The 26,142-nt window shown below is 33.7% G+C and overlaps 1 protein-coding gene across 3 annotated transcripts in view; it reads left to right on the top strand.

Annotated features, from left to right (window-relative positions):
• LNPK (lunapark, ER junction formation factor) overlaps positions 1 to 26,142 on the top strand; it is an 83,323-nt gene that overhangs the window by 16,700 nt on the left and 40,481 nt on the right. For all 3 annotated transcript variants that reach the window (XM_044242387.1, XM_044242385.1, XM_044242386.1), the window contains 2 exons: positions 13,061 to 13,119; positions 20,756 to 20,796. In XM_044242387.1, coding sequence (XP_044098322.1) covers positions 13,061 to 13,119; positions 20,756 to 20,796 — 100 coding nt within the window. The remainder of the gene's footprint in view (positions 1 to 13,060; positions 13,120 to 20,755; positions 20,797 to 26,142) is intronic.

Below are 26,142 nucleotides of genomic sequence, written 5' to 3'. Positions count from 1 at the left end.
TTTTAATGAAAAATAAACGCATAAAAATTGTTCTGAAAATTCTAAAAAAGGAGAGGAATAAGGAGCAGAGGTCTGCCAGGCGTTAAATACATTATAAAACTTCATTAATTAAAAGTTTGCTATAGAATATAGTGTATAAATTAATTAAAAGTTTGGCACAGTGCATAAATAAATAGTATATGAATTAATTAGAAGTTTTCCATAGACCAAAGAGACACAAGAATCCAGAAATAAATTCTCAAAGGAATTTTTGTATATAATATGTATATAGTATGGTATGATCTATATAGTTTTTATATATGATAGAATGACATTTCAAATCATTGGGGGAAAATGGTGTTGGGTTATACATATATATGTAAATTAAAGTCAATTAAAGAAAAAAAGCTTGATTCCTGCCTTGTTCCTTATAAGGAATAAATTATTGTTACTATTTTGTCTGAATGTGAAGGTAATTCTTCCTAAAGCCTTTGGTAGTTAAACTGGCAAAGTAGTCAACATAGTTATAAATATTGACACATGTATATCTTTTAAATTTTAGCTTTATATATTGCTAAATCTCCTCTAAAAACAGTAAAATGGATGGGGGTGATGTGGTTGTTGAAAAAAGAGCACCTAAGTTTGTCAGAAAGTGCTTCATATTTGAAGGTTGATGAAAAACCTTCATGTTTTGGGTGGAGGTTTATGGAATGTTAATCCTTTAGTACAAGTGAGGAAGGTGTGATTATGTTGATTGAATTTTAGATTTTCTGCTATATTTTAACATCTACCATTTTTAATTTTAGTACAGTAAAACACTAAATATTAGGGATTTAAAATATTTACTATAATTAAAATGTAATTTTGTTATATTGAGGTTCCAAGTATTCCCTGTTAGTATACCTTTGTAATTTTATGGTGTAAGTCACTAGATTATGTATAACAGAAATTCATACTGTACTAATGTTTCAAATAGTATCAATTTCATTCAGAAAAGAAAACTGGGATGATTTGATGAAATAGGTTAAGGGAGAGTTTTTAGTATATTCTAGAACCGATTGTATATTTGAACTTACTGATTTTCCATACTAATTCTGTACTCAACTACAAGAATCATCTTGTTTTTTTAAATTTTGTTTTGTTTTGTATTTTTTTTTCAAGATTTTATTTATTTATTTGATAGCAAAATCAGGGTTCCCACTAAGCTGGGAGCCCAATGTGGGGCTGGATCGCAGGACTTTGGGATCATGACCTGAGCCAAAGGCAGGTGCCCAACCAACTGAGCCATCCAGACACCCCCATCTTGTTTCTAATAAGTTTTTCAGTTGATTTTTTTGAGTTTATAGTTACTGGGGCACTGGAGTGGTTCATTCAGTTAAGTGTCTGCCATTGGCTTAGTTCATGACATCAGGGTCCTGGGATCAAGCATTGCGTTGGCTCCTTGCCCAGCTAGCTGGGAGTCTGCTTCTCCCTCTCCCTCTGCACATCACTTGTGCTCTTGCTCTCTCAAATAAATAAATAAACTTAAAAAAAAGTTTGAGTATTCAAACATTTGTGAACAGCAATAATTTTACCACCTTTCGTATTTTTTGTCTGTTTTTTTTTCTTTTGGCTTATTTTGTTGGCTAGTACCTTCAGGACAATGTTAAGTTATTGAGAAAATAGTGAACATTCTGAATTTGTTCCTTGGGAATGCTTCTGATGTTTCCCATTATCATGGGAATTATTTTGACTTTTGCATTGGAGCATTTTATCATGTTAAGGAATTTTCTATTCAGATTTAGTTTTCTTTTACATCAAGAAAGATTGTTGAATTTTGTTAAATGCTATTTCATTGTCTATGGAAATAGTTATTTGATTTTTTTCATCCTATATCCCTTAATATGATAGATTATATTAAGTATTGAATTCAAAGATTGAAATGCTGAATTCCAGGAAAATTTCTACTTTCATAGTTGTAATCATTTTATATAAACATTAAAAGTTTTTATTTTTTAATGCTCTAGATTAGTTTAAATAGAACTGGCATCTGTGCTTTGTAAGTTTGGTAGTATTCTGAGCGTGGGGTTTTTTATGGCGTGTAGGTCTTAACAACTTTTTAAATTCAATAGTAGTTAATCTTTTTGGTTTTCTGCCTTGTCCAAGGTTAGTTTTGTTAAAAATATATGTAATTACTCATTCTACAGTTTTAAAGATTTATTTTTTGCGAGAGAGAGCACGTGCGGGCACGCATGAGCAGGAGCAGCAGAGGGAGAATCTGAAGTAGATCCCACAACTGAGCCTGAAGCCTGTTGTGGGGCTCATCCCACAGTCCTGAGATCATGAGCCTGAGATCACGACTGGAGCAGAAACCAAAAGTTGAATGGTCAACTGACTGTACCATCCGGGCACCCACTCATTCTAGTTTTGAAATGTATTTCTGTAGAGCGTTGTAATAGTAGTAGTCATTACTGTCAGTGATTTAAATTTTTATTTAATAGGGCACCTGGGTGGCTCAGTTGGTTAGCTTCTGACTCTTGTTCTCACCTCAAGTCTTGATCTCGGGGTCATGAGTTCAAGGCCCGCATTGGCCTCTGTGATGGGCATGGAGCCTGCTTTAAAAAAAAAAAAGCTAAAAATTTAGCATCTGTGATTATTGCTTCCTTATTGTTTCTTATTATGTATATTTGTACATTTTCCCTTTTGTGATTGTTTTCCTTAGTTGTATTTGTATCTTTTTTCTCTCAAAGAACCAGCTTTTAAGAAATTACTTCTTTTTATTCTTTTTTTCCTCTTAGGCTTATTTCATTCCTGGACTTAAATTATGTACATCATACATTTATTTTTTCTTTCCTTCTTATTTGCTAAAAATAAATAAATTATATGTGTATTTGAAGTCATGATAGTTTCTGATCACTGCTTAATTTTATTCCACTTGTTTTGATATGTAGTGATTTACTTTGATTATATTCTAGATATCATGATTTTTAAAATTTAGTATTTAGAATTTAAGCATTTTTTTTAGGTGACAAATGTGTGTTTGTATGGTTGGTTTCTGGTTTAGTTACTGTTTCTAGTTTGTTGTATTACTTTCAGAGCATATTGTTTAATAATATTTCTACTTCTTTGAATTGAATTTTCTTTGGTCGTGTGCTATTTGGTCATTGGTTGCCATTCACAAATACTTGAAGATACATATTTTTTCCCCAGGTACATAGAGCTTAATAATACCAATGAACACTACCTTATTATGTTGTATAGTTCTTTCATATTCTAGTAATTTGTTTCAACCTCTCTCTCTTCAGTTTTGCTTTATGAATTTTCCTTTAAAAGAAACCTTTTTATTTTGAAATAATTATAGATTCACATGAAGTTGCAAAAAAACCCAAAAAAATGTACAAGCACGTCCTTTGCATCCTTCACCCAGCCTGCCCCAGTGGTAAGATCTTACATGAGTAGTAAAATATCACTACTAGGAAACTGATGTTGGTTCAGTTCACAGAGTCTATCAGAGTTTACCAGTTTTACATGTACTTTGTGTGTGTGTGTGTTTTATTTCTATGTAATTTTATCACATCTGTAACTTCATGTCACTCACTACCCCACAATTCAGATTCAGAACTATTCTAAAACCACAGGACTTGAAGTGCCTGGCTGGCTCAGTTGGTGGAGCATATGGCTCTTGATCTCAGGGTCATGAGTTCAAGCCCCACGTTGGGTGTAGAGATTACATAAATAAATGAATAACATACAAACATACATGCATACATACCACAGGGCTCCTTTTTGCTATCTCTTTGTAGTCATACCAACCTTCCTCCACCTGCCCCATTCTTAACCCTTCCACCCACAAGTCTGTTTTATAATCTTTATAATTTTGTTTTTTCAAGAATTATAAAATGCGGTCACATTGCATATAATCATTTGAAACTGGCTTTTTTCATTTGGTATATTCTTGAGATCCATTCAAAATGTTAAGTGTATTAATAGTTTCTTTTTATTGTTGAGTAGTATTCTGTGATAACGACATACCATGGTTTGTTTAACTGTATACTTGTTGAAGGACATTTGGATAGTTTCCAGTTTTTGGCTATTACAAATAAGACTTCTGTGAACATTTGTATATAGGCATTTGAACATAAGTATTCATTTCTTTAGGGTATATGTCCCAAGTATGTAATTTCTGGGGCGCATGTTAAGTACCTGTTTAGATTTTAAAGAAACTGCTAAACTTTTTTTCAGAGTAGATATACCATTTTACATTTCCACTGGTTGCATATAAATGATCTAGTTTCTCTGCATCTTTGTGAGCATTTAGTATTTCACTATTTACTATTTTGATCATTCTGATAGGTATGTAGTGATATTTCATTGTGGCTTTAATTTACATTTCCCTAAGGGCTAATGATGTTGAACCTCTTTTCATGTATATTTGCCATTCATTTATTTCTCCTTTTCTGTTCATGTCTTCTAATTTTCTAATTGGCTTTTCAGTCTTTTTGCTGTTGAGTTTTGAGAGTTCTTTTTATATTATAGATACAAGTTATTTGTTGGGTATATAGTTTGCAAATATTTTTTCCCAGTCTGTAGTTTGTCTTTATTCTTTTAATAGGGCTTTTGTGAGCAAAATTTATTAATTTTCCCTTTTATGGGTTGTGCTTTTGTTGTCAAGAACCCTTCCCTAACTATAGGCTCTGAAGATTTTCTTCTTTGTTTTTTTCCTATGCGTTTTTTTCTTCTAACATTTTACATTTAAATTTGTAAGCCATTTTGAGTTCATTTTTATATAAGGTGTGAGGTTCATGTTGAGATTCTTTTATTTTCTTCTTTCATGGTTGCTCAGTTGCTCCAGTACCGTTTGTTGGAAAGGAACTGGATCATTTTTTAGCACTATGAAATCACTTTCTTTTTCTAGGTTTAAAGCTTTCTTTTTTCAGCGAGGTGGGGGGAGGATCTTGAATTCAACTTTGTGAGGTATTAAGATACAATCCTTGTTTTGTTGGTATTTGCCTAGTATACTTTTGCCAATGGTTTTATTTTCTTCAACTTTCAAAAACTCTTGAGTTTTAGATGGGGTTTTATTTTTATGGTCCAGTCTGAAAGTCTTTTGCTCTGCTGAGTTTAACTCATTTACATTTATTGAGAGCAAAGATGTTGGTCTAGGTTTTGGAACATAATTTTCTATTTTGCCTTTTTAAAATTTTTTTATTTTTTTATTTTGCCTTTTTTTTTAAACTTAAAAATAAATCTTTAACTATGTGGTATGTTTACTTTACTTTTGCCTAGTTATTTATAGGAGGTTTTTGTGAGTATGGGGGTATGTCTTTCCACTTTCCAGGCTATCGAATTTTCCTTATGATCCAAGATATAATGTGCTAGTTTGTTCAGCTTTTATCTTTCCCCAGCCTATAGAGTTAGGCAACTGTATTTTTTTTCTTAATACAAAACCTCTTTTCTCTCCTGCTGCCATAGAAACAGTGTTCTTTGTAAACCCGGTATTTCTGAATGGTTTCTCTTTAAGCTCTGTCTTTTCTGTTTTGCTTCTGAGGAGTTTCTGTCTACAACACATATGTCTTATTCTTTTTATAATTATGGGCTTTAGACTTTATGCTTTGAGAAGTTTGTCTTGCTGCCTCCTTGTGAGATAAGAAGTTTTCCTTCTCTGCTTGCACTCTTGATTTCCATGATCTCCATTACTTTTAGGAGACTGTCCACATATTTTGAGAGTTGGGTTTTAGCTATATTGTATTTTACTAGGACAGGAATTTGTTTTTGTTTGATCTCCTTGTTTGATCTCCTTGTCTTTCTCTTTCTTTCTTTCTTCCTTCCTTTTTTACTAAAGAGATAGAGTCAGCAAGAGAGCACAAGCCAGTGGTAGAGGGAGAGGCAGAGGGAGAAGCAGACTTCCTGCTGAGCAGGGAGCCTGATTCAGGGCTGGATCCCAGGATCATGACCTGAGCTGAAGGCAAATGCTTAACCAACTGAGCCACCCAGGGTCCTCTGTTTAGAGTATTTCTTTCTCTTTTTTTTTCTTTTAAGATTTTATTTTATTTATTTGACAGACCGAGATCACAAGTAGGCAGAGAGGCAGGCAGAGAGAGAGAGAAAGAGAGCAGGCTTCCCGCTGAGCAGAGAGCCCGATGCGGGGCTCAATCCCAGGACCCTGGGATCATGACCTGAGCCGAAGTCAGAGGCTTTAACCCACTGAGCCATCCAGGCGCCCCTAGAGTATTTCTAAGAAGAGAAGAGGGAAGTAGAAATTATACCACTGTCAAAGTAGGAGTCAGTAATAGTATCTTTAATATCTTCACAAAACACGTTGTTCTATTCTCATAAATTATATTTAACTATTAGGAAAGCAAAACCTTTATTGGAATAACTAAGACGGATTTCTGAAGTACCTTCCCCCCCTAAACTTTGTTTTAAAAATACAAAAGGATTTCTTTTAATTTAGCCTTAAAGATGAATGCACTACATATGTTCTGCTGCTCAAGTCTTGAAAGAAGTGTGTGTTGTTTGATAGCTCATTTTCTCCAGCAGCAATTCTGATAAAAACCAAAAAGAGAACCTGTTGTCTGCAAAGGGGATTACTGCGTTTTATTTTGAAGTAAGGGAGTATATTTCAATTCTTGTAGTTTTCACACTTTGAAAAGTATATATGCTTCTAAAAAATATCAAAGAAAATTTACTGATTTTCTACGGAATACTAGTCACTTTCTTTGCAATTCCTTCCCATGTTCTCTGTTTTCCTGTACATTTTCCCCCCCTATATCATCTCTGTGCTGCCACTATTTCAGTGGGTTTGTAGTGGAGAAATAGTATGAGAATTTCCTGTTGTAGCATCCTTGAGTGTTATGAGCAGTATGTCTAAACTCTTCTCTCCCTTCCCTTGATAAGGACAGTGCTCAGTGCCTTTTTTAATGCTTAGGTAGTTGTCTGAGTCATAAAAACGAGTCACCACAACATAAAAAGCATATTTTGATTATCTATTGCTGTAATAAATTGTTCTAGAACTTAGTAACTTAAAACAACAAATGTTTATTATCTCTCAAAGTTTCTGAGGGGCAGGAAGGAATGTGGGAGCAACTTAGTTAGGTGGTTCTAGCTCAGGGTCTTTATATACAAATTTCAGTTAAGCTGTTGGCTGGAGCTACAATTACCTGAAGGCTTAACTAAGGCTGGAGAATTTACTTCTAAGCTCATACATGTAGTTTTTGGCAGGCCTCATCTCTTCACTGGCTTTTGCCACAGACTTCTGTTTTTTGCCACATGGACCTTTCCATAGAGTTCCCTGAATGTCCTCATGGCATATCAGCTGGCTTCTCTTAGAAGAGAAGAGAGAGAGAAAAAGATGGTGAGTGGAAGAAGAGGCCTAACATGGAAGCTGCAGTCCTTTATAACCTAATCTTGAAGTGATGTACTATTACTTCTGCCATATTCTATTGGTTATACAGACCAACACTGGTAAGAGGACTACACAAAGGTGTAAATACCAGGAGACAGGGGTCACTGGTGACTTGCAAGCTAACTCCCAAGAATAGCAATGATGTATTTTAGAGTGAAGAAATAACATGAATTCAGATTCAATGTCTTCCTGCCTGCCTGCTTTCCTTCCTTCCTCCCTCCCTCCCTTCCTTCCTTCCTTTCTTTCTCCCTCCTCTCTAGAGAGGGAGAGAGCACAAATGCGGCAGAGGCAGGACTGGAGAGGCAGAATGAAAGAGAATCTTTTTTTTTTTTTTTTAAATTTTAAAAATTCTTCATTTAAATTCAATTTAGTTAACATATAGTCTATTTTATTAGTTTCAAGGGTAGAATTTAGTGATTCATCAGTTGCATATAATAGCCATTGCTCTTTTACATCAAGTGCCCTACTTAATACCCATTACCCAGTTACCCCATCCCTCCACCAGCCTCCCCTCCAGCAACCCTCAGTTTGTTTCCTAGAGTTAAGAGTCTCTTATGGTTTGTCTTCTTCTATGTTTTCATCTTATTTTATTTTCCCTTCTCTTCCCCTATGTTCATCTGCTTTACTTCTTAAATTGTACATATTAGTGAACTCATATGGTATTTGTCTTTCTCTGACTGACTGACTTCTGTAAGCATAATACCCTCTAGTTCCATCGATGCTGTAGCAAAAGGCAAGGTTTCATTCTTTTTTATGGCTGAGTGATATTGCATTATGTATAAATATATATTTATATGTAAATATATGAGTATTACAAATAAATATAAATATATATAATATAATGTAATATTACATTATATAAAAATATATTTTTATACAATATAAATATTTCATACATATATATATGGCTCTTTCCATAGTTTTTCTCTTGTGGACATTGCTGCTATAAACATTGGGGTGCATGTCCCCTTTCTTATAACTATTTTTGTATCCTTTGGATAGATACCTAGTAGTGCAATTGCTGTTTGGTAGGATAGTTCTATTTTTTATTTTTTGGGAAACCTCCATACTGTTCTTCAGAGTGGCTGTAATAGTTTGCATTCCTGCCAGCAGTGTAAGAGGGTTCCCCTTTCTCCACATCCTTGCCAACATCTGTCATTTCCTGAGTTGTTAATTTTAGCCATTCTAACCAGTGTCAGGTGGTAGCTCATTGTGGTTTTGACTTGTATGTCCCTGATCCTGAGTGATGTTGAGCATTTTTTCATGTGTCTATTTGTCATTTGTATGTCCTTAAAGAAGTGTCTGTTCATGTCTTTTGCCCATTTCTTTTTTTAAATTTATTTTTTATTTTCAGCATAACAGTGTTCATTATTTTTTCACCACACCCAGTGCTCCATGCAATCTGTGCCCTCTATAATACCCATCACCTGGTACCCCGACCTCCCATCCTCCACCCCTTCAAAACCCTCAGATTGTTTTTCAGAGTCCATAGTCTCTCATGGTTCCCCTCCCCTCCCAATTTCCCCCAACTCCTGTCTCCTCTCTATCTCCCTTTCTGCCCATTTCTTGACTGGGTTTTTTTGTTTGTTTGTTTTTGGGGTGTTGAGTTTGATAAATTCTTTATGTATTTTGGATACCAGCCCTTAATCTGATAAGACATTTGCAAATATCTTCTCCCATTCTGTTGTTTATCTTTTGGTTTTGTTGACTATTTCCTGCTGTGCAAAAGCTTTTTATTTTGTTGAAGTCCCAGTAGTTCTTGTTTGCCTTTGTTTCCGCTTGCCTTTGGAGACCTGTCCAGCAAGAAGTTGCTGTGGCTGAGGTTGAAAAGGTTGCTACCTGTGTTCTCTTTTAGGATTTTGATGGATTTCTGTCTTGTATTTAGGTCTTTCATCCATTTTGAGTTTATTTTTGTGTATGGTTTAATAAAGTGGTCCAGTTTCATTCTTCTATATGTGGTTCTTCAATTTTCCAAATACCATTTGTTGAAGAGACTGTCCTTTTTCCATTGGATATTCTTACCTGCTTTGCTGAAGAGTAGTTGACCATAGAGTTGAAGGTCCATTTCTGGGTTCTCTATTCTGTTCCATTGATCTATATGTCTGTTTTGTGCCAATACCATAGTGTCTTTACTACAACTTTGTAATAGAGCTTGAAGTCCAGCACTGTTACGCCACAAGCTTTGGTTTTTCTCTTTAAACATTCCTTTGGCTATTTGGGGTCTTTTCTGGTTCCATACAAATTTTAGAATTATTTGTTCCAGGTCTGTGAAATATGTTAGTGTTATTTTGATAGGGATTGCATTGAATGTGTAGATTGCTTTGGGTAACATAGACATTTTTACAATATTTGTTCTTCCAATCCATGAACATGGAATGTCTTTCCATTTCTTTGTGTCTTCCTCAATTTCTTTCATAAGTGTTCTATAGTTTTCAGAACACAGATCCTTTACCTCTTTGGCTAGGTTTATTCCTACGTATCTTACGGTTTTTGGTACAATGTAAATGTGATCAATTCCTTGAGTTCTCTTTCTTCTGCTTTATTGCTATGTAGCAAAATGCAACTGACTTCTGTGGATTGATTTTATATCCTGCAACTTTGCTCAATTCCTGTATCGGTTCTAATAGTTTCTTGGTGGAGTTCTTTGGGTTTTCTACATAGAATATTATATCATCTGCAAAGAGTGAAAGTTTGACTGCTTTGCCAATTTGGATGCTTTTATTTCTTTTTGTTGTCTGATTGTTGAGACTGGGGCTTCCAGTACTATGTTAAACAACAGTGGTGAGAGTGGGCATCCCTGTTGTATTCCTAACCTTAGGGGAAAAGCCCTCAGTTTTCCCTGTTCAGGATGATATTTGCTGGGGTCTTTTGTATATGGCTTTTATGATACTGAGGTATATTACCTCTATCCCTACATGGCAGAGAGTTTTTTTTTCATCAAGAAAAGATGCTTTTTCTGCATCTATTGAGATGATCATATGGTTCTTGCCCTTTTATTAATGTAGTGTGTCACGTTGATTGATTTGAGGATGATTTGAACCACCCCTGCAGCCCAGGAATAAGCTCCACTTGGTTGTGGTATATAATCATTTCAGTATACTGTTGGATCCTATTAGCTAGTATCTTGGTGAGAATTTTTACATCCATGTTCCTCAGGGATCTTGGTTTGTAATTCTCCTTTTTAGTGGGGTCTTTGTCTGGTTTTGGGATTAAGATAATGCTGGCCTCATGGAATGAGTTTGGAAGTTGTCCTTCCATTTCTATTTTTTGGAACAGTTTCAGAAGAGTAGGTATTAATTCTTCTTTAAATGTTTGGTAGAATTTCCCTGGGAAGCCATTTGGCCCTGGACTCTTGTTTGTTGGGGATTTTTTTTTTTTTTTTTTAACTAGTTCAGTTTCTTTGCTGGTTATGGATCTTTTCAGGTTTTCTATTTTTTCTCCTCTCAGTTTTGGTAGTTTATATATTTCTAAGAATTTATCCTTTTTTTTTTCCAGATTACCTAATTTGTTGGCATATAATTGCACCTAATATTCTCTTGTAATTGTATTTCTTCAGTGTTTCTCTTTTCTTTTTGATGAGTCTGGCTAGTAATTTATCGATCTTACTAAATTCTTCCAAAGATCCAGCTCCCTAGTTTCACTGATCTGTTCTATTGTTTTTTTATTTTTAAATTTCTGTATCATTGATTTCTGCTGTAATCTTTATTATTTCTCTTCTCCTGCTGGATTTAAGCTTTATTTGCTGCTCTTTTTTGAGTGTAAGAGTAAGTTGTGTATTTGAGATTTGTTTCTTGAGGAAAGCTTGTATTGCTATATACTTCCCTCTTAGGACTGCCTTTGCTGCATCCCAGAAGTTTTGAACTGTTGTGTTTTCATTTGTTTCCATGAATTTTAAAAATTATTCATTAATTTCCGGGTTGGCCCACTCATTCTTTAGTAGGATTTTATTTAACTTCCCTTTCAAATTTTTTCTTGTGGTTCAAGTTTTATAGCATTGTGGTCTGAAAATATGCATGACATATGATCTCAGTCTTTTTGTACTGGTTGAGACCCGATTTGTGATGTAGTGTGTTGTCTGTTTTGGAGACTGTTCCCTCTGCATTTGAGAAGAATGTGTATTCTGCTGCTTTAGGTTGTAATGTTCTGAAAATATCTGTGAAGTCCTTCTGGTCCAGTGTGTCGTTCAAAGCCCTTGTTTCCTTATTGATCTTCTGCTTAGATGATCTCTCCGTTGCTGTGAGGGGGAAATTTAAAGTTCCCTACTATTATTGTATTATTATCAATGAGTTTCTTTAATTTTGTTATTAATTGCTTTATATATTTGACTGCTCCCAAATTAGGGGCATAAATATTTATAATTGTTAGATCTTCTTGTTGGATAGACCCATTTATTATGATATTATAAATATAATAATCTCTTTTTACATTCTTTGCTTTAAGATAATAGTTTGTGTGTTACAAGGATGGCTACTCCAGCTTTCTTTTGATGTCCATTAACATGATAAATGGTTTTCTACCCTGTCACTTTCAATCTGGAGGTGTGTGGGTCTGAAGTGAGTTTCTTGTAAGCAGTATATTGATGGGTCTTATTTTTTTTAATCCATTCTGATACCCTCTGTCTTTTGATTAGAGCATTAAGTCCATTTACATTTAGAGTAATTATTGAAAGATATGAATTTAGTGCCACCCAGGCACCCCTAAAATGTATTGCTTTTATGAAATTATGAATGATGTTTATATATGTTCCACTATGTTCTTTGGAGAAAGAGGTATTTTGCTATAGTTACATTGAATTTAAGAGATGACCTTAACAAATTTGTAGGATTAGGATCATTCTTTAATTTACTTTTAATATCATTTGATGTTTTACTAATATAAGTCCCAGAGAATTCTCCTCATAAAATATTTAAAAGGTGGTGTTTAGCTAAGTTTACTTATCAAGTACTTAGTTGAAGATAGGCTTTTTTTCTTCTAGATAGCTTATTTTGTTTAGTAGGGAAGATCCTTCCAATGTTAAATAATAGGAAAATAGTAGCAACTTGCATTTATTTATTTATTTTTAAAAAGTTTTTTTATTCATTTATTTGACAGACAGAGATCACAGGTAGGCAGAGAGGCAGGCAGAGAGAGAGAGAGGAGAAAGCAGGCTCCTTGCCAAGCAGAGAGCCGGATGTGGGGCTCAATCCCTGGACCCTGGGATCATGACCTGAGCTGAAAGCAGAGGCTTTAACTCACTGAGCCACCCAGGTGTCCCGCAACTTACATTTATGCAATGTGCTGGATTTGTAAAATGCTTTTCCCTCAATGCATGGGAATGGACAGATTTTTGGAGTTGATGCTTACTTAGTTAGAGGGGACTGTATAATTTGTTTTTTTGAGGGAAGGTTTCATAGACTCCTTACAGAGTGATGAACACAGTGGTCTCTCCAGAGAAATAAAGTTATGCCCACAATGGCAATTTCATAATTCTGGGGAACCCTCAGAAAGTCTGTGGATTTTAGGTTGAGAACTCTTTTGAATGCAGATGTAGACCTCTGATGTCTCTGAAAGAAAGGAGTACTTTCTGATTTTCAAAATATAAAGGGAAGCACTGTACTGAATTCTAAGTGGAAATGTGTATTTGTTTTCATTTTATATGTCTTCTAATTCACTTATCCTAATAATGGCTTTTATTTCTGAATTTTGCTTCCTTTGTAGCATCTGGAGCATAAGAACAGTGCTTATTTTCTTCTTTTCCAAGAGAACAGAAAGAAATAGTAAGTTTAATTTCTAAATTCTTATAAATACATTTAAAAAAACACCTTCTGATAGTGCATTGGTTTGTAACCGAATGGTAGGTTGTGAAACGGGGTATTGAAATGAAAATCTTGTAAATATTGAAGGGTTGTTTACTATCAAGCATTTTGAATAATCAAGAGGATTCTCTTTGTGTTATTTTTGTCTTGTTCATTTAGGTTTTTTTTACACAAAATAACTAATTTCATTAATTCAATTGAGAGAAATTGAGAGAAATTAAATTGAGAGAAATTATTTGTTAAATTTTGAGAGAAATTGAGAGAAATTATTTGTTAATCTTTATGCAAAACTTACATTATTATAGAGTAGAATATACTTAGACATCTTTTGATTTGTACTATTAATTGTACCATTCTCTTTAACCTCATAGCTCCTAGGCTTTTGTTTTTATGGAAATATGCAAATTGTGATAATATTTCCTTCTGTATTCTGTGTATGTATAGATTTTAAAGATTTTCAGGTCTTAAAAGTATGAGTTATAATTTAACAAATGTATATAAATTTTATTTAAATGAACTTTATATGTGACTTCTTTATTCTTTTCTTGTTTAACTTTTCACTGTGGAAAATTTCATATACAAAATTACATACACAAAAGCAGGGTAAATAATATAAGTCCTCATATACCTATCACACAACATAAACAACCATCAACTCATGGTCAGTCTTGTTTAATTTTTAACTCTATCTACTTATCTACCCACTCTATTATTTTGAAGTATATCCTAGTTATATCTATCCATGACAGATGTTTAAAAAAATAAATTATATAGTATATTTTCATTAATGTAATACATTATCCTATCTGAAAAGGAATTCTATATCATAAAATGTACGTATTTTGTTTGTTTAATTCAAGATCCAAATACGGTCCATACAGATACATGACTTTCAAACTGCCCCCCTGAGTTACGGCTTCTCTCCAACTTGGTTTAGGTTCACTGGGCTAGCCCAGTGACTATTCCTTGCAGATACCCTTGATTCCTTTGCCCCTCTTTTGCATTCTACTTGTCTGGCAAAAACTGTACCTTCTTTAAATACAATTATGTGCTTAATCTGTGACTGGCAAGACTCTATCCTGGTTAAAACTTTCATAAGCTTGATCTGTCCCTGCATCAGAAAAGCTAAATTTATTAGAGGAAAATCATACAGCATACTGACCAGACTTATTTTTTAAAAAAAGATTATTTATTTATTTATTTGAGAGAGAGAACATGAGTTGGCGGGCTGCGGGGGAGCAATGGGAGAGGGAGAAGCAAAGTCCCTGCTGATCAGGGATCCTGATGTGGGGCTTAATTCCAGGACCCTGGGATCATGACCAGAGCCAAAGGCAGATGCTTAACTGACTGAGTCACCTAGGTGCCCCTGACCAGACTTATTTTAAATCTATACTGTAAATATTAAATGTATACTCAGTACTGTTGCACAGTCCTATTTCTTTTCGAATAACTAATACCTGCCTTCCTGCAAATAAACAAAAACCAAACCAAAATAAAACCAACCATCAACCAACCAAATAAAAATTCAAAATTCACAAAACAAGCAAAACCCCACAAAAATCTACCTGGTCACTCTCATGTGTTAGTCTCACTTTATGGAGAAAATAGATATAAACAGATGAGAACTACCTCTACCACCAAATATATCAAGTTAGCTCCATCTGTTACTCAGTGTGTTGTCATCCTTCTGTGGTAGTCTGGAAGACTGACCTTGATTCCATCTATGGCTAAGCTCTCCATTTATGCTTTGGATTTTGGATATTCTGGCCATTTCAAGAACATTGTTCTTGCAGTTATCTCTTCCTGCCATTATCCTCTTTTGTATTAGCTATTTCTATTTGATTGTCTCTATTGTTATATAATCTCCCTTCCATATAAACAGCTGGGGGGAAATCCCTGTCCTAACTCCATATTTCCTTTAATCTACCATGAGTTTCTCTCTCCCCTTCAAAGATCTGACCACTTCTAACCTGCTTTACTATTACTACTGTTCTAATTCAGGTGATCATCATCTCCTACTTATACTAGGAGTGGCTTCCTAAATAGTCTATTTTTGAGGTATATTTAGTCGTGTCTTTTCTGTTTCAGATTCTCTATTGATTTCCTTTGGCAACTAGAGTAAATCTGAATTATTTTATCCTACTTTCTGGCTTATGCCCATTCTCTAACTTCATCTCTTTCTACTCTACATTTTTTGCTTTTGCTCCAGCCACATTGGCTGTCTTTTTGTCCTACAGATAAGTTTTAATTCTCTGAACATCAGTTTCCTAATTTGTAAAGTGGAAACCTATATTATCATCATCATAAACATAAAATGTTTAGGATGGATTATTATGAGTATTAAGTGAAACTATATGCCAAAATATATAAAAATTGCGAAGTGTTAATATACATATGGGCTGATGGTGCTGATTTTTCTTTTCTGTTCCTTATTCTTTTTTATTTTTCTTGTTTTTTAAATTTTCCTTGTCTTATTAAATGGGTTAGGACTCAGTATAATAGTGAATTGAAGGGGGAATAGCAGATTCCTTGTCTAGTTTCCGATACTCAGTGAAAAAGCTTTTACTTTTTATCGTTAAGTATTATGTTTGCTGTGGTTTTAAAAAATATTGATACTAAATATCAATATTTAGTATCAATATTTTTCAAATATCAAATATCAAAAAGGAAAATAAACATATGATGTTGTTTCCTGTGATATTTGATAGTATGGTAAATACCAGGAGGACAGGAATAAGTTTAAAACAAATATGCTCTCTGACCTCATAGAACTAACAAAATAGTAGAAAATATAAGAAAACTTATTTTAAAAGAGTGCTTGGAAACACTTTTCTAAGGAAATTAAATGTATGAATATTTTAACTTAGAAATAGGCACATCAGGACATGGTTATTATATAAAGGGGTTGTGTTAAAAATGTACTTCAGGGATCCTTTTATTTAAAAAAATTAATTCATTTGAATAGGTATTACATGTACATTTAAAATAGACATCAGAAAAGATTATCTTACTGTCCTACAAATTTTTTTTTAGCATCAAGTCAGCCTGAAGCTATTAATTGTGTCCTTGTTTTTTGTTCTGTATTAGTTTTATTTCCTTTGTTTTTTGCTTTGGACATAGTATAGATTAAGGGTTCGCAAACTATAGCCTGTGGGCCAAGTCTTGCCCACTACCTTGTACAGGTCATGATTTAAGAATGACTTTTAGGGGTGCCTGGGTGGCTCAGTTGGTTAAGTGTCTGCCTTTGGTTCAGGGTCCTGGGATTGAACCCTGCATCAGGCTTCCTCCTCCCCAACAAGCCTGCTTCTCTCTCTGCCCCTCCCCCTGCTTGTGCTCTCTTTCTCTCTCTGTCAAATAAATAAATAAAATCCTAAAGAAAAGAATGATTTTTACATTTTCAAATCATTGAATAAATTCAAAAGAATATTTTGTGACATTACATTTATATGAAATTCAGATTTCTGTTTTTACTGGATCAAAACACTGCCCATTCATTTAAATGTTGTCTGTAGCTGCTTTCATCCTACAGTGGCAGAGTTAAGTACTTGTAGCAAACTGTATGTGGTGCTCTCATCTCAACACTTGTGACTGTTGGAGAATGTACAACAAATGATACAAATTTATAAGTTGACATTTCATGTGCCGTATGTATTGTGACAATTTTTTAAAAAAATTATCAATGCATACTCAACATGTAAAAACAACAAAAGAAGAGAAGATTGGACTTTGAATGTTGCATTTTTAGGGCATAGTGGACTGTGCTAAAAGAATACAAATATACATTGACATTACCATATTAAGTACTCATGATACTCCCAACTCACAGAAAAGCAATGGTCAGAAAAAGTAGGGCCATCTGTACCCCAATGTTTATAGCAGCAATGGCCACAGTCGCCAAACTATGGAAAGAACCAAGATGCCCTTCAACGGATGAATGGATAAGGAAGATGTGGTCCATATACACTATGGAGTATTATGCCTCCATCAGAAAGGACGAATATCCAACTTTTGTAGCAACATGGACGGGACTGGAAGAGATGATGCTGAGTGAAATCAGTCAAGCAGAGAGAGTCAATTATCATATGGTTTCACTCATTTGTGGAGCATAACCAATAGCATGGAGGACAAGGGGCGTTAGAGAGGAGTAGGGAATTTGGGTAAATTGGAAGGAGAGGTGAACCATGAGAAACTATGGACTCTGAAAAACAGTCTGAGGGGTTTGAAGTGGCGGGGGGGTGGGAGGTTGGGGTACCAGGTGGTGGGTATTATAGAGGGCACAGCTTGCATGGAGCACTGGGTGTGGTGAAAAAATAATGAATACTGTTTTTCTGAAAATAAATAAATTGGGAAAAAAAAAGTAAAACATTTAAAATGGAATATCTCATCATAGCTGAATTTCTTCATAAAATTTAAAAGTGAAAATGGAGCTTCAATGCAGTAAGTTTCTGGGTGGCTTATTAGTGAAGCAGGGAAAGCCATTTATTAACCAGTGGTGAATTAATTGAATTGTGTTTGATTGCAGCAGCTGAACAGAATTGTTCAGAGAAGCTATACTTGCTTAGTTAGTAAGTAGCCTTTTGGCATGAACAATTTGAAGAACTGAGAATATTGGAAGCAAGATAGTTAATTTAAAAACATGGTAAATGATTCCAAGTGATCTTCCTTGGCTCTGATACTCCTCAATTGTAGTTTATTTGAGGAATCAATTTTGAGCTTGCAGTTACTGAATTAACTTCTACATAAAATCTCTATAAAACAACTCTAGGACAGAATATCTTCAAAGTTGAAAAAACACCAGTTTAGTACAACCTGAAGTAGAATCTGCTAAGGTGGGTTATAAATATTGGTGGTGAAATATTTCCAAAGAAGATATACACATGGCCAACAGACACATGAAAAGGTACTCAATATCATCAATCATCAGGGAAGTACCAATCAAAACTACAATGAAATACCATCCCACACCTGTTAGAAAGGCTAAAATCAAAAAGATAAACAAGTTTCAGTGAGAAAGAAACCCTTGTGCACTGTTGGTGGGGAAGTAAATTGGTATAGCTGTTGTGGTACAGCCGTTGTGGGGAATAGTTTGGAGGTTTCTCAAAAAATTAAAAGTAGAAATACCATATGATCCAATAATTCAACTAGTGGGTATCTACCCAGAAAAAATGAAAACAACAAAAAAAAAACCAGACTCGAAAAGATGTATGCATCCCTATGTTTATTGCAGCATTGTTTACAATAATCACAGAAGTAACCAAAGTGCCTATCGATAGACAAATGGATAAGGAACATGTTCTGTGTATATAAATATATCATATACTATGGAATATTACACAGCCACAAAAAAGATGAGACTGCCATTTGAGACAACATGGATAGACCTAGAAGGTATTATGTGAAGTGAAGTCAGACTGAGAAAGACAACATATGATTCTACTCATAAATGGACTCTAAAAAAAAAAGAAACCAAAAACAAAAAGCAGAATCAGACCTGTAAATAACAGAGAATAAACTGATGATTGACAGAGGAGAGGAGAGTGGGAGATTGAGCAAAATGGTAAAGGGGGGAGGGAGATATAGGCCTCAAGTTATGGAGTGAGAAGGTCATGGGAATAAAAGGCACAGCATAAGAAATACAGTCAGTGATACTGTAATAGTGATGTAACAGGACAGATGGTAGCTACACTTGTGAACATAGCATAATGTATAAACTTGTCAAATCACCAAGTTGTATATCTGAAACTCATGTAGCATTGTGTGTCAACTATACTAAAAAAGTGTGGGAAGCAGAAAAAGGCTTATTTGGATTAATGTACAAACTTGTGAAATTGTAAGGTGTTTAAGTTTTGTGGTTATTCATTGTGTTATGTGACAGTGGGTACTTTGCCAAGCATAATTGAACCTACCATGTGTTATTAAATTAGTAGTGTCAATAGGAACTTCATTTACACTCATGAACTTAACCATTGTCAATTATGTGAACTTTAATCAGAAATAGAAGCTGACTATCATAACCTGCCCAGCCCCACAGCAGTTTGATGACTCAGCAGTGGTAAAGTTTTATTGTGATATTTTGAGCTCAGGGCCTAGAGTGTAATATTTCTGCATGCAAAGAATTACCTTCAACCACTGTGATTGAATGCTGACTGGCTTTTGGAAAATTAGCTTTTGCTGCAGAGTTGATAATGGTTCTTAATGAATTCAACCTAAGATTGCAAGACAAAACAGTCCTTACGTGCAAAACCTATACACTATAAAGTCATTTTGGAAACAAATATCATTGTAATAACACAAAGTAATTTTTTAAAAAGACTGTGAAAAGTTAAAACAAGAAGCACAAGCTCCATTCCCCCAGAAATTTGTATCAAGTATATGATCTGAGCTCAAACAATTGTTCCAACAGTGTTTTTCACACTTGATCTTGGCCAAAAGAAAAGCAATCCAGCAGTGATTTTCAGACTTCAAGAAGTGCAAATGAAGTTTCCATATTGCAGAATCCACTTAACTGTACAATTGAGGGGCTTCCACTTATTTTCAATTGGAAGTGTTTAATTTCCAATGCAATGATAAGAAAAGGCAAATATCAATAGAAGAATTAAAGAATTCTATAAATGCTTTCCAAACAATGAATATCCTCAGTTAAAATCATGTGCTTGTCACTTGATTTCAGTATTTAGCAGTACCTATACATGTGAAAAAACATTTTCAAAAGTCAAATGTGTAAAATCTCATGACAGATCAACATTAAGGTATTAATATTTGCAGTCGGTTTTGATGATAGGGAACAGCAACTTTGAACCTCATTTAAGTGAAATGTTATCTATTCACCCAAAAGAAAATAATTTTATTCTTTTCAGTGATAGACCTATGTTACAAAAAATTGAACTTACTTATTATTATATTTGAATTTTGTCATTAAAGATTTATGGAAATTTGTTCATTCTTTTGCTTTAAAAGTACTTATTCGATTTTGCCTTTTGGCCAAAATTCCAGTATTTACTGTCTGGCCCTTTATGGAAAAAATTTTCTGACTTCTGGATTAAGGAATAAATATTTCATTGCTCTTCTCTAACTATAGATGACTACTCTCTTTTCACATGTTAGCAGACTTTTTTTTCCCTTTAATAGTAAGTTGGCTAAGACATTAAAAACTAAAATATTGAAAAATTACAGTAAAATCTTTGTAAGTTTGTTTTTGGATTTTTACATAAATAGTATACTTTGATTTGGGTATTCAGATGTTTGCTATCCTGGAACTTTAATGAAGAAATAGTAATTTTATTTTTAAATTTAATTAAAAATTATTAATTACTTAAATTCTATTTGATAAAATGTTTAGGTCTTTTTAAATTTTGAAAGGTGTTTTATTCTATGTAAAGTCAATTTTTTGCTACTTAGCTTTGTAATATATAGGCAACAGTATGAAATATATATGTGTGAAGATTGAGATAATTTTTATCTGTACACATCAGTGAGAAATTCTAAAATAAGACAGTTTCCTTGTGGTTGCTTAATATATATCTTTTGGCATACTGTTTTTAAGATATCTAAGTATCTTAATATCTGATTTAGCTTTGATTTAAATCTTGTTTTCTAGATGAAGCATTGGATGATTTAAAATCCCAGAAGAAAAAAATAGTAAGTTAACTTATTTAAAATTAATTTATGTAAAACAAATACATTAAGAACTGAATAAACAATGTTTATCTGTTATACGTTATGACCATCCAAGTAACAAGTATGGATAGCATTTTAATGATGAAGCTAAATTATGAATATTTTTGCTAATTAATTATGATTGACAGGAAAAAGTAGTTATGTGGACTTATTTTTGAGTCTGGGAATCTATGCAGTTGTAAGCTGAGAAGCAAGTAAATGAATCATTGGAAGGTTAAATGAGGGAGAGGGGTAAAAAGGTGGGTATCCAGATTGATTATTAGGGTTAAAAAAGGATCACACATCTACATATGTCACTTCTCAGGTTTTCTGGACAGAGTAAGGCTAGGTAAGGCTAGGAGAGAGTGGGATCAAGAAGATTGGTTGTAAACGTCAAATTTAACATGAAAAGGCTGAAGACGGGGAAAGAAAGAATTTTTTTTCTTTCATTTTCTATCAGCAGCTCTGATCACATGGGTATCTCTTGTGGGGCCAGTTAAATGTTTGGAAAGGGGGCCAAGCATAAGAGAAGAAGGGCCCTAGCTATTTATAGGGCATTATCATACCCTCTAATAAGTGAATTGAACTTGGTGTTTGACTTGAATTTACATATGCCTTTTTATATAATTATTTTTGAAGTATGAAAATGATAATGGGTAACAGTGGCTTGTTATGTAGAAACTTAATGAAATTTAATCATATGCATATGATCAGTGTATTTTAGTGTAACATGTAATAAGTAACGATTATGAAACTAATAAACATTATGAAAGTTAAGATTAGTGTAAAAATTGTTCTGTGAGGGCACAGGGCTGGCTTGGTTGATAGAGCATGCAGCTCTTGATCTTGAGGCTGTGAGTTCAACCCCCACATTGGGCCTAGAGCTTACTTAAAAAAATTTTTTTGAATTGGTAATAAAAGACACTGGTCTTGAGAGTTTAAGTGCTTGAAAAATAAAAGAACTTTAATTGTGAAAGGATTTCTTATTTGTTTGACCTTCTTCAGTGTTCTGTGATTTACCAACATTGCATTGACATTTTTAATGGTCCTGAAACGTAGAAATATTCCCTTATATCTTATTATATTTCTTTAATTCCATGCATTATATAACAGCCATAAATTCAAAGTGAGGAAATACCGAGATATTTCTATATTACCGAGAACTATCTCGAACTATACCGAGATAGTTCTCGGTAATATAGAAATTGTGATATGATTAGTTTGGTTTGCTTAAAAAGAAGGGCTGATAGAGGTGATCAGAGCTAAACCCTACTTGTATCAAAATGGAGAAATTTTTATTAATATAGAAAATATAAGAAGGAAGACAAAGGAAAAAAAAGAAGAAAATTTAAGTGAAGAGAATCTGATCCAATATCAGTGCTGTCACATGACCAGAAAGCAGAATCTTGGAAAACAGGTGATTGGGCAAAAAAGAGTAACAGAGCATACTTGGAAAACTGAAAAGACAAATTAAGTTATTTACTTCTTTAATAGCCCTCAAAGGAAGGTCAGCATAAAGCTGCTTCATCTAGGCTTCACAGTTGGAAAATTCACTTCAGGGTCAAGAGTTGTCTATATCTAAATGGTTCAAGAGGTGAAAATATTACAGAATAGTTTAATATGCCATATTTCTTGCAGTATGATTTAAGAAAAATAAGTTGGCTGTTCCAACTCATTTTATTAATTAGGGAACAATTTGCATTGACTTGACTGTTGTTGGTTATGACGGTTACTACTGGAAACTTCATCCCTGGACTTTATTACTCAAGCCCTTAACAGAGCTACTTTGTTTGAATTGCCTTACGTTTACTTTGTTTAGAACAATAGGTGTTAAGGGTGAGTTAGTAAAGGAGCACAGTGCTTGCTGATCATTTTGCTGGTAATGAGAGGAAAAAGAAGGGGCACTACTTTTGAACAAAAACTAAATGTAATAAAAATTGATCTTGTTCATGGATGTTTAAGTTTAAACTCTACATTAGCTTTGAAAATACTTTTATTATTAAAATGCCTGTAGGAATATAACTATCAGTCCAAAAATATTCAGCTCCTATCCTTCCTCTTTCAATAACAAAATGAAAACCAATTTTATTTACTACTTGACATTTTATTAAAGGTGGTTTCCTTAGGGATGCATCTCTTTATTCTGAATAGATTTGTAAAGTAGTACATAATTCATATAAGTGTAATTTTAAGAATGAACATGAACTATTGATTAAAAAGTTAAATTACTTAGGAAAATTAGTATCTTTTTTTAAAAAGATTTTTATTTATTTATTTAACAGACAGAGATCACAAGTAGGCAGAGAAGCAGGCAGAGAGAGAGGAGGAAGCAGGCTCCCAGCTGAGCAGAGAGCCCGATGCCCATGATCCCCTGGGATCATGACCTGAGCCGAAGGCAGAGGCTTTAACCCACTGAGCCACCCAGGCACCCAGGAAAATTAGTATCTTGACAATGATTTAAATCTAAGAACTTAATGTAACTATTTACTTATTAAAATAAAACTAAAAATTAATCTCTAATTATCTAAAAAACTCCCTAGTCTAGATGTGTACATTTTGCTACTCAAAAAAATTCAGCTTTTGAAAAAAAATTAGCTTAATAGATAATAATAGATAATCCCTTTGCATCCATGAGCATTCCATCAAAATCAAGATCCATCAGAACATGAGTCGAAATTTAAGTGTGTTCATGAAAATACCATACTTTTCCAAGAATAGTATTTCTTTTTTAACTTTTTCTTTTTTTTTTTTTTTTTAGATTTTATTTATTTATTTCAGAGAGAGAAAACCTGGGCCTGCTCACAAGGGAGGTGGGGGGTGGGAGATGAGCAGAGGGGGAAGGAGAGGAAAGGGAAGGGGAAAGAATCTCTAAGCAGGCTCCAGAGGCAGGGCTGGATCTCATGACCCTGACATCACGACCTGAGTGAAAACCAAGAGTCAACCTACTGAGCTCAACTGACTGAGTGAGGTACCCTGGTGCCTCTCAAGAATATTATTTCTATGTGGTAATTCCTTTCTGGCATCTCTCAGGAAATTTGTGTTTTTCTGAATTTTGAGAAAAATCAGTTGAGAAATTAGGAACATAGGGGGAAGTGTTATAATTCTCTGAGTAGTATAGCCTAACAATTAACTACAAATGTTACTGCTTCAAAGAAATCCACCACTGCCAGTTGAAAGAAAGAGCAAGAAATGCTGACATGCTGAGCTATAGGTTAATATGGACATTTGTGGGAACAGGACAGGAGCATGCAGTAGAGAGGTCTTACAGTCTAATTAGTCAGTCAGTCTTGCTTTTGTGGCCATATTATATTTTATGGGCCCCGTTTCTTGTCAATGGTGAATTATTCTTACAGATAAGTAATAATAAGCTTATACACATGATATATTTTATGTACAAATCCTATGAATGACATTCTATGAAATAAATTTTAGAAGCAAAAGAAGTACTTAAATTAGCAAGTTCAGCATGTAATTCTGTGTAGGACTGTTGACCTCACTAGAAGTTTCAAATGCTATATTTATATTACCCAATAATTTTTGCTGCCATTTTCCAGTATTTGAATATTCACTGTAGGCTACAGATCTTTGTAAATACTTTAATAGAAGAAATGCAGAGAGAAAAGATGTGACTATTATTGTGGAATACTCCTATGTGAAATCAGAAAATGATGTAAAATCTGAACTAGTAAAAACAGTATTGATTTCAGCAGTATAACCAAAATCAGGGTAAGCAGACAGTATTTTCATCATTGTAAAAAAGATGAGTTTATATAATGCAACATGTACCCTAATGCTGTGTGTTGAAGATGGTTTGGGGCACACTCCTAATAATTTGACGAGTACATAACAAAAGAAATTTTTCTATATCTAGAATATTTGGCACAAAGCAAGGATCAAGAATACTGGATAGAGCAATTGATGCTCTGTTTTAAAATTTTATTTCAAGAATGATAATTTACATATTAAATATTTGTAGGATTACCTTTTAAAATTAAAAATTATTTTCTGACGTTTTTATTCATGTTCCCTTCTTTTAGTGTTATCTATGATGAAATGTCTATATCAAGTAGAAATAATTTTTACATGTCATTGAAATACATAATCTTGTCAAAATATTGATTCATAATAAACTATGTTTATTATTTTCTTTTTTAAATAAAAAGCCCTGAAAATTTTAGTATAATTTATCATAGAACAATTTAAAAAATTAAAAAAAATTAGAAAAACACAATGCAAATTATATTTTAGGGAGTTTTGAGAATCTAATTTTTCATTCCTGAATCCTGGGATGAATATGTTGCGTATTGGAAACACTGCTGTTTTCAGACCCATTCTGTATAATTGGGGTATTACTAACGATTTTGTGTTTTTGTGTTAGGTACTGTTAGAGACTCTTTCTCATATATTATTGTATTTAAAGTGCCTAACGGTGCTATGAAGAAAATATTAGTGTATCTGCCTTACAAAAAGAGAAACTGAGGCCAGTGGAATTGCTCAAAGTCTTTCTACATAATTAAGAATGGAGGTGTGCTTTGAACCCAGATTTTTTCTGACTTCAGAGTTTAAGGTTTATGTTTTTTGCACTGATCAGAATATCTCTGTTTAAAACAAGTTATTCACCTAAAATGTTGTATGGATACATGTGTTAATTAAGCAATTATGTGAAAAATTTTTGCTAGAAGTACTAAAGAAAAGGAGAATAGATTTACATCTTTTAGTGCTTTAAAAAATGGCTTTATTGAAGATACTTTACATGAACATAGACATAAAAATAAATACTTGCTGAACAGTGTACCAAGTGTTGCAGTCATTTGTTGAAGTTGCATTTTGGTATTGAGTTTCAGGTGTTGTTTTAAAAATCACAGTGTTACCTAATCTTTTTAAGCCTAGCAGTCATCTTCATCTAGATCTGTGTTGTCCACATCAGTGGCCAAAAGCCCCATGTATCTTTTAAATTTACATTGTTTAAAATGGAATAAAACTACAATTCCATTCCTCAGTTGTACAAGCAACATTTGTCACATATGGCTTAGTGGTTACTGCATTGTGAAGATATAAGCCATTTCCATCATTACATAAAGTTCTATTGCCACAATGTTGGTCTAAAACATTAAAAATTATTGGATTTAATTCATTGATATTCCTTGTAGACTATGTAGATTTAGGGATATATGATATGTCCTTTTTTTAAAATCTTGATTACCAGTTTTTCTCAACTTTAAAGTTTTCTTTACATTTCCTTTACATTAGAACATTAAACTTGATTGCTTTGAGAATTTATCATACTTCTGAAATAATTAGGAAAATGTTTTACTTTCACTAAACCAA

The sequence above is a fragment of the Neovison vison genome, chromosome 3 (genome assembly GCF_020171115.1).
Source record: "Neovison vison isolate M4711 chromosome 3, ASM_NN_V1, whole genome shotgun sequence".
Taxonomy (NCBI): Eukaryota; Metazoa; Chordata; class Mammalia; order Carnivora; family Mustelidae; genus Neogale; species Neogale vison.
This window is presented reverse-complemented; position numbering and strand designations above follow the sequence as displayed.